The 17,873-nt window shown below is 40.8% G+C and overlaps 1 protein-coding gene across 19 annotated transcripts in view; it reads left to right on the top strand.

Moving 5' to 3' along the window:
- The window catches only part of LOC134157329 (ferric-chelate reductase 1-like), a 60,724-nt gene that overhangs the window by 4,211 nt on the left and 38,640 nt on the right, over positions 1-17,873 (top strand). For 5 of the 19 annotated variants that reach the window (XM_062606161.1, XM_062606160.1, XM_062606158.1 and 2 more), the window contains 15 exons: positions 2,581-2,776; positions 2,998-3,134; positions 3,888-3,982; positions 4,630-4,780; positions 5,604-5,783; positions 6,681-6,779; positions 7,247-7,394; positions 7,928-8,044; positions 9,215-9,330; positions 9,618-9,704; positions 10,513-10,610; positions 10,762-10,820; positions 11,504-11,647; positions 12,792-12,853; positions 12,963-14,696. In XM_062606161.1, coding sequence (XP_062462145.1) covers positions 2,581-2,776; positions 2,998-3,134; positions 3,888-3,982; positions 4,630-4,780; positions 5,604-5,783; positions 6,681-6,779; positions 7,247-7,394; positions 7,928-8,044; positions 9,215-9,330; positions 9,618-9,704; positions 10,513-10,610; positions 10,762-10,820; positions 11,504-11,647; positions 12,792-12,853; positions 12,963-13,055 — 1,782 coding nt within the window. In that variant the 3' untranslated portion in view covers positions 13,056-14,696. Of the gene's footprint in view, positions 1-722; positions 1,203-2,580; positions 2,777-2,997; positions 3,135-3,887; positions 3,983-4,629; positions 4,781-5,603; positions 5,784-6,680; positions 6,780-7,246; positions 7,395-7,927; positions 8,045-9,214; positions 9,331-9,617; positions 9,705-10,512; positions 10,611-10,761; positions 10,821-11,503; positions 11,648-12,791; positions 12,854-12,962; positions 14,697-17,873 lie in introns of those variants that run through there. The other 14 variants (XR_009962282.1, XM_062606163.1, XM_062606164.1 and 11 more) reach the window with 9 other exon arrangements.

Genomic DNA, 17,873 nt, shown 5'->3' with positions numbered 1-17,873 from the left:
TATAGGGGGCTTCTCATCTTCCCTCTGTCTCTTTTGCTTTGTAAGTGGAGAACAGAGAGCGCCACAACATATTTCCATATTAAGCGAGGAAAGACTTCCCAAAGCAACTGAATATGTGTTGTTTGAGGAAGGCTAAATTTGAATCTGGAAATTACTATTCTTTACAGGATGTAGCCCTCATTGTTGGAGGTACATAGAGAAGATGGCTCTGATATAGTTAACCCTGTTTAAAAAACAAATGTTTCTAAATTCCTCTTCAATACAGTAGTTCCAGATTTTGGCCTTTTTCATTCGTTTCATCTCTGCTTCCTTCTCTTCTGCCATTTTTTGTCAGTTGAGTCTGCCAAAGAGTGTTTCTTGTTTCCTTTTAAATCCCTACCACATCCTCTGCTACTTAAACTAGAGCACCAACCTACACACTTCTTCTTGCCTCTGCAGTATGCAGCCTCATCTCTTCTGGCCGCATCTGGGTTTGAAGATTTCGCTGGGAGATGTAAAAGCTGTTTTAATTCCACTATTGTACTGAACCACAGTTTTTAGCTCTCTGTTGGCTTCCTGAACAAATCATGTTGATGGAGCCTTGTGGCAGTTTGGGGAAGTATTTGTGCTAGAAGGAAAGGCTTATTTTAACTAGCAGTTAATGATATTATCATGATGTTATCTAGAGTATTTGGGTGGAGGAGTTGAGGTTGGAGCGTGGTTTGTTGTTTTTTTTTTTTTTAGTTCCTGAAATGTGACTGTTCAATCCCTCCTCCCCTCTGATTCTCTTCTGTTTACTGATGTAAAGTTGCTGAGGAACTATTTTGTTGAAGGACAAATGTAGCATTGCCCTGGGTATTGTGGGGTTTTAGCACTGAATGTAGGAGAAGTTTGGAAAAGTTAATATTGATGACTCTTGGACAGTGTGTAAGACTAATGACATGCGTTGTCTTCATCTGACTGCCTTTTAGGCGTCAGCAGTTCAGTCTGGAACACCTCTGTGCCTTTCTTATCTTCATGTCCATGTGTGCTCTGTCAGTAAACTTTGTAACTTGATACTTCTTATCCCTTGGTGCAAAATGGGCCTGGCTCTTCCAGAAGGCAGACATACTTGCCTTGTATATATTCCACTAGAGCTGATAACCTGCTTCTTGTGCCTAAGGATGGAAAGGAAGTTTATCTCTGCTCTTCTGGCCTTCTGGATATGCAAACACTTCTTGTTGGTTAAGGTGTTCTGTGAACAATACAACTGTAAACCTTGCATGGTGCTGACTAACAAAACAATTACCACAGTTCTATAGGAAACGGTATTGTGGCAGGGCAAAATATTGTATGATGGATGCTGGGGTTAGTGTTCATATAACTGTTTTAAGCTCTTTGGTCCTGCTACCCCACATGTTTTTCATGCATACTGCTCCCTTATTCGGAGTGTTACAAGCAATGGTATTTTTTGTCTAATTGTCTGGAGGGCCAGTATCACAGTATGCTAGAGATTGGAAGGGACCTCGAAAGATCATCTAGTCCAATCCCCCTGCCGGAGCAGGAACACCTAGATAATGTTACACAGGAATGTGTCCAGGAGGGTTTTGAATGTCTCCAGGGAAGGAGACTCCACAACCTCCCTGGGCAGCCTGTTCCAGTGTTCCGTCACCCTCACTGAGAAGTTTCTTCTCAAGTTTAAGTGGAACCTCTTGTGTTCCAGTTTGTACCCATTACCCCTTGTCCTATCATTGTTTGCCACTGAGTAGAGCCTGGCTCCATCCTTGTGACACTCCCCCTTTATATATTTATAGACACTTATAAGGTCACCCCTCAGTCTCCTCCAAGAAAGAAAAGTCTTGTGCATGCCTGTAGCAAATGTACCCATCTGTATAGAATCAGTGGGGTTGGAAAAGACCTTTATTTAAGCTCATCCAGTCCAACCCTTACCCCAGCACTGCCAAGACAACTCTTTGTCTAAGTTTTTATACCAAATTCCCACTCTTGCACGTGTAAAATGTACTTCTGGTGTTGACAGCTTTAGTTTCCCTGCAGAAAGAGGAACTTGTTATCTGGGAATTATTTGTCATATATGACGATTAGACATGGGTTGTGGAAACAAAGGGCAGTCTATCATGATGTGTAATTTGGAACTATGATTAATAAAAGAGTGGGCTTGATATCAGCTGTGTAGTTCCTCAGTACTTTGGACATTTATACAGCAATGAAACATTTTAAGATCCATCCGTTCTGTGCAGATATTCAAGGGACTTGGATTATTTTTTGCTTTGAGAGGGAAGAATGGGAGAGGTATAAGCAAAGGAAATTTGAGAAGTTGTGTCAAAATGCATTGAGAGAAATAATTCACCCAGTGGATGGAGGGACCCATCTACTACCTGTACCCTTGATGGCCTGAAACATCCTATCTGTGGGCATCGCTGCAAAGTCTGGCAGTTATCAGAAACACATTAGTGTGCAGCTGGGGATGGTGTCTTCTCATGCATGCTTTTTAAAACTTGTTTTTAAATTGCAGTGTTCAACTGACTCATTTGAAGATGAGCAGTGACCTGTAATGTACGTGTGTATTGTATTTAATTGCCTCTAACTCTTTACTTTCTGTAGATGGAGCTGCCTGGCCTTGCTTTTGCTCTTTGGATGCTTATTTGTTTCTATGCATCTGTGGGTGGCTATCCAAATGGAAAAGTTAGAGAAGCCTGCACCAGCATGATACCCTGTCATGGTACCTCTCCGCAACTGTCACCTGAGCACACCATTACAGTGAATGGGACTGAATTTAAACCAGGGGACAGCATAGAAGGTATGTGTCAGTTATAGTTGAATAGTTTAACGGACTGTTTCATTGTGTAGCTTGTCTTTACTCAGTTATACTAGATCTGTCTAAGCAGTTGAATCTTGCTTAGGTGATCCATTCAACAGTCATTCAACGCTTGTACTTGTTCAATAGCTTGCTTCTGGTGGTTGAAATATTTCATTCTTTCTCTGGAGAATATTTCAGGTTAATTTTTCTTCTGGTTTCAGTTCATCTGTCTGGACCAGTTTTTGAAGGCTTCTTCATCCAAGCCCGGGATGCAGAGCACCTGGAGAGCCCTGCACTTGGTTCTTTTATGTTATCTGACCGAAGAGTGTCTCAGCTCCTGACATGTGGCCGTACCAAGGTATGGTTTAATGTCTTGAAGTGGGACATCAGGCACTGAGGTGTTTGTACCAGACCCTGTGCAGTCTTCTTCGAGCTCAGTGACATCCAATTAATGCATTAATCAGTGCTGTTAAGCCATGGAGGTGTCTGGGTTGTGCCCTTTGTGCTCCAAGGACTTAGTTCAGTGCTATGTCTGATCTGTTTATCTTGTGCAAATAACTGTCTGATCCCAAGTCTACTTTTGGGGCTTGTCCTCTAGGATACTAGTTCTGTTCTCTGTACAGTCATTGCACTGTCCCTTTATGCTCTTACTATCAAAACCATGGAACATTATCTTACTGTCAAAAAAATTTAGTGTTATCACACCATTACAGCATAAATGCTGCAGGGTCTCTCATCACAGAATCATAGAATGGTTTGGGTTGGAAAGGGCCTTAAGATCGTCTAGTTCCAGCCCCCTGCCATGGGCAGGGGCACCTCTCACTAGACCAGGTTGCTCCAAGTCCCATCCAGCCTGGCCTTGAACACTGCCACTGAAGTCTTCTGTATTGAAAGACCTCTAGTTGTTCCTTTTAGCCTCACAGTTTATTAGTATGTATAAGTTTCAGTGGCAGACTTAAACTGACTCAGGAGAAGCTGGTTGCAGTGGCTCTATGCAGTGTAACAGTGCAGTGTCAGTTTAGGATTTAGTTATAGCCTGCAATAACTGTGTTATCTGAAATCTCCTTCCTGCATATCCACTATGTGTGTCTTGATATGTGTGTGTTTTCAGAATTCAGCTGTCAGTCACACAAGTAAAGCAAAAAAGAAGCACATCAAAGTTTATTGGATTGCTCCTGGCGATGCACCAAAACGGGTACAGTTTCTGTAAGTAAATGTAGTGTTAGTTCTAGCTGATTAAAATGCAAGTAAGTAAACCTGTGCCATTGTTGCGTCAAGTATTGGCCAGTAACTGCGTATCCTTGGACTGATGGCCTGAAAAGTGGACACATCTTGCTTGCTGCAGAGTCTGCATTAATGCAGAGATTTGTGCTTTAGGGAATACTTGGAAAGGATTATTTTAATTTTTGTGGGGAGAGCAGAAAGGGATTTGGAGACCCATTTCTTTACTATTTCTACTTAACTGCTCATTTCTCATGTCTGTAACACACAGCGTTAAGATTTTTTTTTTTTCTGTGCTGGTACTTAATGAAATGGTATGTACACCGTCCTACTAGGTTTCGGGGAACTAATGGATAAAAGCTATACAACTCTCTCCGAGACTGAAACATTCACGTGTGTGGCAGAGATCACTTATATCTGACAGAGCATGCTGTCGTATATTTTAGTATTATTTTTCCACTGAGATTTCAGATATTTTCCTACCTTAATCCTTAATATGGTAGAGGCCTGCCTAAAGATGGAGGTTTTACAATAAATTGTACAAACTATAGCTTTTCCTTTTTCCCTTTTTTTTTTAAGTAACAACCAGTTGTTGATGTACACTATGAGCGTGTGTATGGTTTGTTTTTAAGAGCCACAGTTGTGAAGAAATACAAGACTTTCTGGGTGAAGATTCCTGGTCCCATTGTTTCTCAGCCTAGTGCGCTGTCCCCAACAACACCTTTGCATGCAATATCAGAGGCTGTATCAACTTCACACCCTGTTTCCTACTTATCAAAGCCAGTAAGTAATTATAAACCTAAATAATGCTATTTTTAATGCTTGTGATGAATGTTTAATGTTTGTTTTATGAAACCACTTTGATAAAGCCTACTGACAGAAAGGGAGAGGTGATGGATGAGTAACAGATATCAGAGACTAAGGACATAGACAGCTCTTCTCTTGTGTTAGCGGAGTAGCCTGAACTTGTGTAGGTTAAATGCCATGCCACACAAGGCTCAGAAGGCTGATAGAGCACTTAGAGCTTAATGGTCAGAAAATCCTGTTCATACCTGGGAGGAGAAATAGGAAAGAGGCTTAGTCTGGTTTTGACTAGTAACTTCCTATTTAGTAACTGCAGGCTCAGAAACTTCCTTCTGTGAGTTCAGCTGTGTTACTCGCTTCTGATACGGATTTCAGTTACTGATTCTTGACTGAATTGAGCAAACATCACTATTTGATCCAGAACAAACGTGACTTTTAATCGATATGTTTTCTTCTTGTGTATCAGTGGAGTTCCTACTTTAAAAAGGAAACAAAAAGCTGGTCTTCCCTTTGTTTCTCCCTCATCTGCAGCTGCTGTTACCTCTTTAAAAACTAAACTGAAGGAAATTTCTCTCAAGCTTTCCGTTTCTTTTCTTGAGTTCAAAGTACAGCTTGGAACCCACCAGTGTTTCACCTAGCAGTCCTGGGGTAATTTTAGGGGGGGTTAAGAGATTGGTATGTAGACGTAGATGGCATTTTATTGCTATTCCTCATATGCATTCTTCTAGAATGGTGTAAAAAGGGAAGAAGAAGAGGGGAAACTGTCATTGCTTATGACTTGTTTGTTTGTTTAATTATCTAGTTTAATGCATCCGGTTGTGGAAGGACCAAGTTCTGCATTAGGAACCCTTCAAACTGTGATCCTGAAAGTGCTTCCTGTTTTTTTCTATCCTTCCAACAAGAGAGGAGCTCAGTATTTATTGAAATGAGTGGTCCAGGTGAAGGATATTTAGCATTTGCATTGTCCCATGACCAGTGGATGGTGAGTATCCTGTTCTGCTTTAGTTGCTTTTTGTGGTTTCAGTAAAGTTGGAATGGTACTTTAGCAAAACATGCATATAGAAAACTCAAATGCTGCTAGACACAAGAGTGACTTCTCTTTCATAGTGCTGAAGCGCAGGTTGCCTCTTTTGGATGGATGTTCAGTTGTAGCTATCTGAAGTAGAATTTCCCTGTGGAGATCTGTCTTGGCAGAATCCAACCTGTATGATTGCACCGTAGCTGACTGGGATTCCTGGTTGGATCAGTGTTTCTTTGTAACCTAGCCAAAACCCCTTACCTGTCAGAAGCTGAGTTGCTATGCTTTCTGAAATCCATTTGCATTTCATCACTGTTTGTACAGGAGAGATTCCATTCAGTCTTAAACAGTGTTTAGAGATCCTTTTTTATATTTGGTGTTGAAGTCAAGGGATGATGCTTTTGACAAATGTATAGTCCATAAACCAACTGTTGCACAAAGAAGATACTGTTTATATTCATGCCCCTAGTGCAGGAACACTTGGTTCTTAGCTGTAAAGGCAAAGCATTGTTACAAGGAAATCCAGCTTTTAACTGGAGAGAGTTTTTTAAAGTAGCATCAGTGTCCACCTCTGCCTTGTCTGCTTAATTTAGTGAACTATAAATAATTAAAGTTTTGATAATATGGTTGTTACCCTGGTGTGTGTGGGGAATAAGAGTCTGTATCGTAATGTGCCTGTGTCATCTGTTTGACTTAATATGATTCTTCTTTAAAACTGAAGTGTTTGAAAGCTGGGAAGTAGTGGCTTGACAGCTAGAGAAATGTGTCTTGGGTCTTGTTGCATATGTTAAAGAGTTATTTGGGACTGCCAGTAGTTGTTTTTATTGGACTATAAATACCTTTCTCCTTTAATCTCTCCAGGGTGATGATGATGCATATCTGTGTGTTGGTGAGGACCACGGCATTCACACCATTGCTGCCTATTTGAAGGGGCGAAGTCCTCCTGTTTTGGATTCAGAGGTACATTTGGAAACCATTGAGACACTTTCACCAGTGTAGGTTTGAAGTAATGAATGTTGGGTTGCTGCTTTGTGCTTTTATCTTGCACAGCAGCTATTTATAGTAAAGTGGATCCATAATTCTTTAAGGTGGGGTTGGTTTGGCACTTGTTTCCTAGGAAATGTTACCTTTGGAAGTAAAAATAGGTGTGTGTGGGCTTACTCTACTGAGGAACTTTGTGCCTTATTCCTCTGTCCTTTTGCTAAGACTGTAGTTGCAGTTGGTGGTAATTAACTCCAACACTTATGTTGCTGTTTTGACCTACTGACATACCTTCTGAGTAGGTATGCAAGAGATTTTTACACACACCCCTCCACCGCAATCAGTGGTGTTCTTTCTTGGTGCTTTGCTTGTCTTTTGGTTGCTTTTTGAGTCACTTACTCTGACATTCTGAAAAGACCGGGTATTGAATGTCTCCTGTTTCACAGGATGCCCTTGAGGATGTGTCATGGAGGCTTGCAGATGGTCTTCTTCAATGTTCTTTCAGAAGAAGTATTTGTCTCCCTGCTCACAAAGGGAGGTTCAATCTGGATGCCAGTTACTACATCTTTCTGGCAGATGGAGAAGCTAGTGAAGGTAAATTTGACTTAGGTATGCTTGCCTCTCTTTGAACAGCTATACATGAGTTAGTAACCCTTATGTAAGATGTGGTGTAGCTGAGAGTTAGTATCTGAAGTAAGGTTTCCAAGTTTGAGGCACTTAGTCCAGTCATCTTTACTGGATCATGGGTTTGCTTTTGGAAGTTACATTAAACTTATATATATATATGTGTTATCTGTCCACTTGATGGCTTCTTGAGAGCTGGCCACATACTGTTAAAATGGAGATTAGCATCTAAAATGGGGACAGCATCAAAGGGAATTATTCTTCATGTGCCTGTAGTGGAGAAAGCTGTTAGCTATAGAGGGGTGAGCTGGTTCTTGTACATTAAATGTGCAAGACAGCTCAGATGACATCTTAGATTCTTACTGTTTTGTGTGTCAGAAATGTAGTTTGTATGATTATGCTCAGTGGTAACAGGACTTGCATTCATAAATATAGAGTGGGCATGTTTACAAGTGCAGTGGCTTTCATCAGCCATAAATAAACCACTTTATGCTACTACTTAGGTGGAGTAATACACAAACATCATCATCAGCCTCTGATCACCAACGAAATGTACAACGTCACAGGAAAGCCTCAGGATATTGGAGGTTCCCGGTCTCCACGACTTATCAAGGCTCATGGTAAGATGCAACTTCTAGTTTTGTCTTCCAGTTCCAGACTTGCTGAGGCTGGAGAGTTGTTTTCCTCATTATTGCAGAGTAGGTATTTCCTTGTTTTTATGAGACTCATGTTTATCTATACCATTGGCTGGCAAGATGTGAGGCTGTGAAGACAAAGTTATTAATAGTCTTTCTTTTCAAGAACAGCATTATAAGATTCTTACTGCCCAGGAAAATGAACTTGTATTTGCCTTTTCTCTTAAATTTATAATCTTAGCATCACAGGATCTTTAGTGTTGGCAGGGCCCTCTGGAGATCATGTGGTCCAACACCCTGCCAATGCAAGACCACCCAGAACAGGGCACACAGAAACGTGTCCAGGCAGGTTTGGAATGGCTCCAGAGAGAGACTCCACAACCCCCCTGGTCAGCCTGTGCCAGGGCTCTGACACCCTCATGTAAAGAAGTTCTTCCTCATGTTGAGGTGATACTTGGTGTTTGTTAGTTTATAGCCATTGCTCCTTGTCCTGTCACTGGGCACCACTGGGAAGAGTCTGGCACCATCCTCCTGGCACCCTCCTTTGAGCTATTGATCTACGTTGATGAGATCCGCTCTCAGTTAGTCTTCTCTAGGCTAAACTGGCCCAGCTCCCAACTCCTCAGTCTCTCCTCATCAGAGAGATTTCTGTTTACCTTTTTCTCTTTGGTTTATTTTTTCCTAGTTACATTATTGGCTTAATTCATTCGAAATGAAAAACCCCTCAACAGACTGTCCAGAGCCATCGAAGTTAATGAGAATATTTTGTGTCACAGTACTGGACTTTAAAGCAGGCCCATGGGAGAACTGTCACTCGTTGCTTGTCAAACAAACTGTAAGATTGTTAGAAAACATTCATTCCCTGATGTCCAAGATGGTGACAGAACAGGCATCTCTCACCACTATGTACTGACTGTACTGGTGCATACGAAACATGCAATAGCCAGAGCTGCTCTGTTGTGCTGTGTGGGTATAATTTGGTTATCTTCCCTATGGATGTTTCTCCCTTTAGCAAGATAACTGCTACAAAGCTGTAGTCCGAACCAGGTGATTAAAACTTATTACTTGTAAATTCTCACCATATACATACAGACTAAACTGTTACACAGTCTTTACAGCTAATTTACTCACCTTTCCCTTGTTTTCCATTTTCAGGAGCACTGATGTTCATTGCTTGGATTACCACAGTTAGTATTGGTGTCATTGTTGCACGATTCTTCAAACCTGTCTGGTCTCATTCATTTCTGTTTGGAAAGGAGATGTGGTTTCAGGTGGGCAAAATCCCCTCCTATCTCTTGCTGTATTTTCTACCTATATTTTAAGCAGAACTATAAACCTAGTGGATCCAAGAAATAAAAGATTAAACTTGATGTGATTTTTATCTTTTTCTAATCTTACAAAATGGAACAATTACAAAGAAGAAGTTCACCTACTTTACTAATTAAAAGCAAAGTCTACAGAGGCCACTAAGAACATCTTTAACTGTAGATGTTAAGCGTACTTTAATGGTATATTAAGAAAGCTGTAAAGTTTCTAAAAGCTAACTTAACTGTTCTAGGTGCATCGTATGCTTATGTTGACCACAGTCATGCTCACAAGCATTTCTTTTGTGTTACCTTTTATATACCGAGGAGGTTGGAGCCAAGTAAGTGTGTGCTTTTGTTTTGTTTATTAACTCGAATATAAAGGGTGGACCAAATGAATGAGAAAGAGGTTCACTGATGACTGATGTTACTTGAATTTGGCAGGGGAGAGAGAATGGGATGGCTAGCTAACTAACATGGCAAACCTGCTGGGAGTAAGTGTTGTGATGGACTTTATGGCTTGATGTAGCTGTATCCAGTGATTAAGCTTGGTCTGGAAAACTTGATAGAGATTGCGTACCTGTTGCTGGCATCTGTACAATATTTTGTGTGAGGTGATATCAGAAATTGGAAAGCATAGAGAGTATCTGAGTTAAAGGTGCGAGAATGTGGTCACAGGTATGAGCTAGAGCTAGTGAAACTGAATACAGTGGTTAGGGTTAAGGTCAGAACAGACAGGGTGAGAGGAGAGATGAGTGGTGGGAGGAATGATGAGATAGGGTTCTCCTGAAGGCACAGGGTTGAGGATCAAGAGCTTGGAGCATAGCTTCTGCAGTCATCTTGCTCTCTGCTCTTCAAATGGTAGAAGTTCTCAATACACAAAACAGTGGACAAACCCTGGGACAAATGGTAGAACTTCTCAATACACAAAACAGTGGGACAAAGCCAGTGTCTCATGCTGCCAAGGAGTACAATCTCTATCCTGGAGCAAGACACCTTGCTGTGTTCTACACCTCTACCAGTTTAAACACTGTGCTGCTCCACCACTGTAACTTACTAATACTAGCATAAATAAAATGATCAACTTTTTGGTGTGTTCTATATATCTTTATATAGATATGTTATTAAAGACAAGTGTCCTGTGTTTAGCAAGCAGGTTTTCACCCCTATCTTGGCTGTACCGTGATGGCACTGGCAATATTTCAATCGCTTATGGCAGGTTTCAGACCATCTCGTCATGCAGCAAGGTACTCACAACTAACTCTTTAAGTTACAGCCATGGAAATTAAATGTGCTTGTTTCATTAAACATCATTTTTACATTGAAAAGATGTCTTTAAAGTCTTTTTACCCCTGCCCCAGCTATGTAATCAATAAACTGCTTTTCATTGCTTTGTAGGAGGCAATTGTTTAACTGGTTTCACTGGAGTACTGGTACAGCAGCTAGAATACTAGCTGGTGAGTAGGAGTAATACTTGTAACTACTTTTTAAGTGATTTAAAGGAATTTTGTTCATTGCCTGGGCTGTTGCTCATGTAAAATCCCTACGGACAACCATTCGAGGCATCTCTGAAGATTCCTTTTCTTGCTAGCCATCTTCTGTGTGAGTATGAAGTGGCCATCAGGTACAGCTTTAGGGAGAAGTGACTGTAAAACCAAAGAGATTCCAAAAGAATCTGATATCTCTGTAATGAGGACCTGTTCTTGAGTGATTTCTTTTTGCCTTGGAAGACTTGGGGATAGTGTCCTTACAGAAATGTAGTTTAACATTATGTAATGGGAGAAGGGAAACTTGCAGGACCAGAAGCTGAGCTTAATTCTGTTAATAGTGACAAGTTTCCGCAGGTAGTTTAAGCACAAATGTTGTGGTGACTGTAGTCTTGGTAGAGTCATGAATGCTAGTGTTTGTTTAACTGTAATGTGATAGGGCACTGAGCAGGATGAAAAGTATCTTTGCTTTCTCCTTTCCTCCCTGCCTTCCCCCTCACCGCCAGAAAAATAAAAGCTTTTAGATACATGAGTGACATGGATTCCTTTAACATCGTTACCCAAGCAGTTTCAGGCAGTTTGTGGGAAATCTGTTGCCAAAGGTGTTGAGAGCACAGCATGTTTAGTGTCTCTACCTTGTTTTTACTGCCTAGTGGTGACTATGTTCTTGGGAATGAACCTAACAGCACTTGACCTGCCTGACCCTTGGGACACCTACACAATGATTGCTTTTGTAACTTGGCATGTCGGCATTGAGGTTCTCCTGGAAATACACAGCTACTGTCTCATACGTAAAGGTAAAAACCAAGTGAAACTCCTGGTGTTATCTTGGGTGCTGAGGATTGATTGAATTTCAGATGTTCTTTGGCCTCTAACATGGAAGCTGGAAGGGCATAACCTCAAGTTATGGTGGCATACCTTCTGTATAAACAGATATGGGAGTAAACCAGGTTTCATGACCAAAGTGTTCCAGAAAAGTTAGTTTTGTTCCATTTTAAATAGCAGCCTCTTATTTCTCAAACCACAGCTGATAGGGGCAGACTGAAATGCATAAATATTTTCCAAGAGTCTATTACTGTTTGCCATGGTTTTGATCCCAAGTGAGTAGCTAAAGTCCAGGTTAGGTCATGCAAATGTGGTTTGTTGTGTTTTATTGTGACAAATTGCTAGTATGAATAGCTCTATTGCATGAGCAAAATTATCAGAAACCTGAGCACAAATGCTTGCAATTTTGAGTGAGCAAGGGAATGAAGGTGAAAACCTGACCCCGATAAACCAGTCTCATGAAGAGACTGATAGTAACTTCATTGGGAATTCTTAGCTTCAGTGGCTGGTGTCACTAAGAGGAGGTAACTATGCACATGTAAATACCCTGTGTCTTGAACAGGGATGAGACATCTGCAGAACTGAAGAGCATGATTAGTTAAGAGGTGTAAGGCTGCGTAAGGTGCCAGGTAGAGGAGGAGTGATTATAAAAGATGTGAATTTAAGTTCAACTGCAGTAATTACTTCCTAGAAATAGAGAAATGAACCTGAAATGTTTGAACAGTGAAGGTTCTCATGTTGCCTAATAGAAAATACTTCTTAATGAAATCTGGTTGTGCTCAATTGAAAAGGAAAAGGGTTTAGAGCAAACAAGTATCTTGTTCAGCTCAAAACTTGGTGTTTTGATGATTCACTCTAGCAGAAGAGGCAAAATGTTTCGCCATTTCTATGTCCAGAAGTTACTTTTTGTAGGTCAGCTCCAGAACAATTTTTCACTTGTGCTGTGAGCATGATGTTGCAGGTCATGAAATGTCAAGTGAGACTTCAAGAGTGCTTTTCAAATTTGATGCTTTATAAGACTTAGTTACTTAGTCACAGGATCAAGACTTCTGCAGTAGAAAAATGAGCCCCCTCCTTCCTCTGAAGAGCAAACTTTGGTTTTCTTCCCACTAACAGTTGAAGTGATAGAGTACGACAGAGTGCAGATACTGCAGTCACTCACATCCGCAGAAGCAGAGGTGAGTCACAATTTTGTAAATAACTACTACAAAATGGGATTTTTTTTTTTTTGTTGAAAACTATAAAAAGACTGACACTTCTGTGTTCTGGGTTTCCCTTCTTTTGCAGGGTCGTCTGTTTAAACAGATTGTGTTAACCATCTATGTCTGTGGAAATATAGTATTCCTCATTGCCTTTCTGGCAGCAATCAACCAAATCTGAAAGAAATCATTGAGAATTTTGTGATGAAATCATGTGCAGTTGAATTTAAACCTGCAAGGAATGCTTTCTGTTGTAACTTCTCCCTCAACATCTCCTTGAAGATGCAATTGAAGAGTAACAGCATGTGTGTCATGCTCAGTGTCAGGAAGAACTTGAATTCCAATCTATAGAAGGATGCTGCAGTCCTACAAAGCTGGGTTCTGATGGGACTTTTAATGGGAGGCTTTGCCTGAGTAAGGAATGAAGTCTCTGTTTTTTAAGTGCAGTAACTGAACTTGATTGAAGCTTGTAGGTTAAGACAACTGAGAAGATGCTGAAAATGCTGTTTTGATACAGTTCCCTAAACCTTTTATGAATATCATTGGGAAAACTGAAAACATTGATCTGAACTCTGTCATAACTGTTCACTTTACTGTGTACTAATGGCATGTGATGTGGAGGCTTCCTGCTCATGACAGTATTGTGCATTAAAAAACAAACCAACCAAACCACCAGCTTACTGGAAAACTCTCAAATGCAGACGATGCATGAACTAAATGCTGTTGTCTGTCTTTGCAGTAAAATGCAAAGAACATTCTCTCTGCTCTAAGAGCAGCACACTTACACAAGCATATGAGTTTGGGAACTTTAGTCCTTTAGTAGAAGCACCATTTGCCTCATTCAAGATACTGTTTGTCCCATCCTCTCAGTGATTCCAAACCATAAAGAGAAAACGTGTCTGCAGTTTACATGCATCAAACCCAGTTGTGCTTACCCAAAACTCAAACAGTATTAGGCTTCTTCAGGCTAGGACTGCTAAGCTACCTGGGAATGAAGGTATTGGAATATTTGACAGAACAGTGAGACCTGGAGTAGTATAGCAACATCTCTCTATTACCTGGTGGCCAGCTCTTAAAATATTCATTCTTTGTTTACTAAACTTTTTATTTCTGTCTTCCTCCATCTCCCCACATCCACAGTGTAGCCTGCTGCAGGAATGAGTCCTACTCAGAAAGCTACAAGTTGTTTTGTAGTCGGTGATCTTTTTGGCTGCTTAAGTAACTAGCTGGTTTAACCGTGAGGGCATTTATAGAGCTGGGACTGATCTGTTGGCAGCAGACTACAGGTGAGTGTGAGTTGAATCGTCTCCCTTCCTCCCGGAAGCTGGCTGTGTGCAGCTTGGGAAAGGGGGATTATGAAGAAACATAGCAAACCCCAGGCTGAAGGGCAAAAAGTATATGGCTAATTGTGTGGTTTGTGTCTTTTTTAATTTGCAGGGAACTCTGATCTCAAAATCTGGGAATCACAGGCCCATCCTGTGCTCAAGTTTTGGGGGACTTTTGTTTTTGTATACTATCAGTTTATAGATGAAAATCTCTCAAACAAGCGTGATTGATGGCTTTTTAATTAAAGGCAATGCTGGATTCTTTGTGTAATACAATACCTGTGCTGCGTGTTGTTTTCATTTGCATGTGACAATGAGCGTGGGGTTTTTAAAGCATGAATGTAAATATCTTAAAGTTTTTGTCCCTTTCAGTAACGTGAAAAAAACTGTCAAATAGAAACTAGGAAAGAATAATCCTGCCTAGCAGCAAAGTGGATTGTCTGTTTTCTTTAGAGATGTTTTATAAATTAAAGCTATCTAAATACTTCCTGGAAAAACTTGTATTGAAACTGAATGTTCAAGTAGTTTTGCCTTGTAATGCAGAGTTTATCTTCCTCAGGAAGACAAAAAATTCCCTTTACCACATCTAATTCAGCTTTCAAGTTCGCAAAATGGGCAGTTGCTCTGAATAACTTGTTCCTTCCCAGGGCTAGCAATACTGTGTGGTGTTGCAACTAATTTGATGGGAAGACTTGTGTAATGTCTGTTCACAGCACCAGCACTGCCATCCTCCTGCATGACTAGCAAGAGGAAGCAGAGTGTCAGCATATTCTAGTGACTCCCAAACTTTCTGCTATACTCCTTTGGATTAAAAAAAAAAAAGGAAGAAGTCTATGGAAGTGTTTGATTCAGCAGGAACAGGGTGACAGGCCATTTGGTTCTAGAGATGCTGGTGGCTGCTGTATTTTACTCCGTTTTCTCCAATGATAATGTATAAAAGAAATTCCAGTGCCTTGCTTATAAAAGAATCCCGCTGAAGTCAAGAAAATTTCTTCACAAGAAGAGCTGAGAAGGTTTTGGTGTTCTCTCACTCTCACCTTAAACTTGTGATGACAAATCAACATTAGCATGTTTCTCTTTGGGTTCCTCTAGCCAGGCAAACACTCCCAGTCAAGTACAAACTTGTGCTCAGGCTCACAAGTGGTTTACTGTTTTGACTGAGTTGTTAGATGCAGCCTCCAAATACTGGCCATCTAAGCTTGACTTAACTACAAATGATGTTTCTTGCATGCGTTTTGAGTGAAAACTGATGTAAATAGCTCTATTTCAATGGAATTCACTGCTACTTTGACTGACTTAAAATGGTATGTTGCTAGCTGACATGAGGGCTGCAGAAGGACATAAGGTGTGCTTTGTTTCTCCTCCTTACACTGAAATCTACACTGTTCCCTGTTTTTGTCAAAACCCATGGGATGGAGGCTTCATTTTCAGTGTAGTAATGCCTGCGTTTTTGCTTCAGCCAGGTTTAGGACGCCTGGGAGCGATTGCCTGCCTGTTTTCCATCACTACCTGTGACACTGTGTGGCGCTCTTGGTCAGATAACAGCGTCTGTATTCTGGTTGCTTTCTTTAATCTGGCAGGGAGAGGTTGAGACACGTAAAGGATGTCTGAAACAGGAGGTGTTCCTGCATGAACTAATTGGGAAAATTCCGAAGCTTTATTAAGAAACTCAGTCTTTAAATTCAAGCCGGTTCATACAGGTAGATATGATGAAATGGGTGTTTGCTGGATCTCTATGCTTCAGCTTTTGTTTGAGCAGCGTGTCTTCCTTTGTGATGTGTGTAAACTCTGCTCTAAGTGAATACACCCCTTTCCAAAAAGCTAAGATGAATGCCAGTCATTAAGGAAAAACTGCAGGGTTCTGCACTTCAGTACAGAAGTTAACAACTTGGTGAATTTTACACCTTTGGTGCAGGCTGAAGTACAAAAGGCTCCAAGTGAATAGAAGGATGGTTAACAGGAATGATCTGCTAGTAATTCTGAGGAATTCTTTGCTTACATCAGTCTGGTTACAGGGGTATGTGTGAAGGGCAGTGCTGTTGCAATCACTTACCTGAGGAAGTGGCAATGCAGAATGGGCACAGGAAAAATGCCTCCGAACACCTGCTACCATCAGTTTTTGTTATACCTGAGGTAATTCAACTACTCTATAGCTTCTGGTCATCTTTGTGCTGTGCAAAAGTGACTTCATGTGTTGTAAACCACAAAAGCTGAACATTTGTATCCCACTGAACCAGGTATCTATGACACTCATCCTGGACAAATGATACTGCCGTAAGAAGGACTCCAGGGTTGGCTTTGTTTCAGACACTTTTGTCTTGCTGGACCATAAAAATCATGTGGCTTTAGTGATGAATTGGAATTTTGCATGGCATCCATAGAGATGTGTTTGGTTGGTTTGCCTTTTTGTAAATCTGTTCTTGTCTTCTAATACAAAGCTTCACAAGCAAGGAAAGCTCTGGGGCTGCAGCACTCAGATGATGAGCATCTCTGCTTCCCAGAAGCACACAGCTCTTGACTGCTCCATTTTGTGTGTCTATTCCTTCAAACGGATGATCTGCTATCCATGCTGCTATGTAGCTGGGGGGTATTAGTGGGGAACAGCTCGGGTTCGTCTGGCACAAACTGAATAGCTTTAATGTACTTGACATCAGAATTGCCCTTTGGCAAAGCAGGGATCTCCTAAGCCCTATATTGACTCCAGCAGTGGTAGGAATGAGTGCTTAGGGCAAGAAATGTAACAAGACTGCAGTGATATTTTCTATTCTCTTCCCAGCCAGGTCTCCTTGCCACTTGCTAGAATCTATGCAAGGATGTCCTACACTAGAAACTACAGCTGGACTGTGAGCTTCTGTGGTGGTTGGATTTTATCTATGAAGTGTGCAATGAATTATTATAAAAAAAACTATTAATGTTTTTTGCCCCCTCTATTGCGAGACAGTGCTTGGGTTTGGTTTAAGCCTGCTTCTTCATATCCTCATTTAATGCTCTCTATATTGTTTTTACCTTCCTGCCTTTATCACGTTTCTCTAGGTGTCTCGTGTCTGTGCCTTACTGTCTCTCTCCCTGTATGACTGTTGCTGTATTTAGCCATTTTGCATTTCTGATAATCTTCATTATCCTTCTTTATTTGTCTCTTCAGAGATAGGGTGGCTAAACTCTACTCAAATTGTAAATATGAAGTACTGCCGTTGTGTTTTGATTTGTTTTCCAGGTCTTCCCTAATGAGACGTCTTCATTTTCATGGCTTCTGAGCATGGAGTTGGTATTTTCTGAGGGCTGTCTAAAATAATGCCCAGGTACTTTGCTTTCCAGACAAGGGGTCTGTAGCACCAACTTAATTCCTTGTGCTGTGGAGGGTTTGGGTTGGTTCTATTTGTTTTACATTACTTTTCATGTATTTTTAGTAAATTTCACCTCTGGATTTACTATGTATTCACCATTTTTAAGTTTCTCTTCAGTCTCCTCTCTTTTAAGCTACTTTGAATAATACTATGTTGGCAGCAGCATTTTTGACCCCTTTGCCAGGTCATTTAAGTTTTATAGCACAGATCACCGGGGAAGGCAGGGGATGAGTATCTATAGCCACTGTTACAAAACCTGCTTGTGACTACTTGGTATCAGTCTCCTAGTCTCTCACTTTTGGGTATATGCTGTTAAGAACCTCTTGAGAA

Source organism: Pezoporus occidentalis, unplaced genomic scaffold, assembly GCF_034315485.1.
Source record: "Pezoporus occidentalis ecotype Australia unplaced genomic scaffold, CSIRO_AGI_Poc_V1 ctg94, whole genome shotgun sequence".
Classification (NCBI taxonomy): Eukaryota; Metazoa; Chordata; class Aves; order Psittaciformes; family Psittacidae; genus Pezoporus; species Pezoporus occidentalis.
This window is presented reverse-complemented; position numbering and strand designations above follow the sequence as displayed.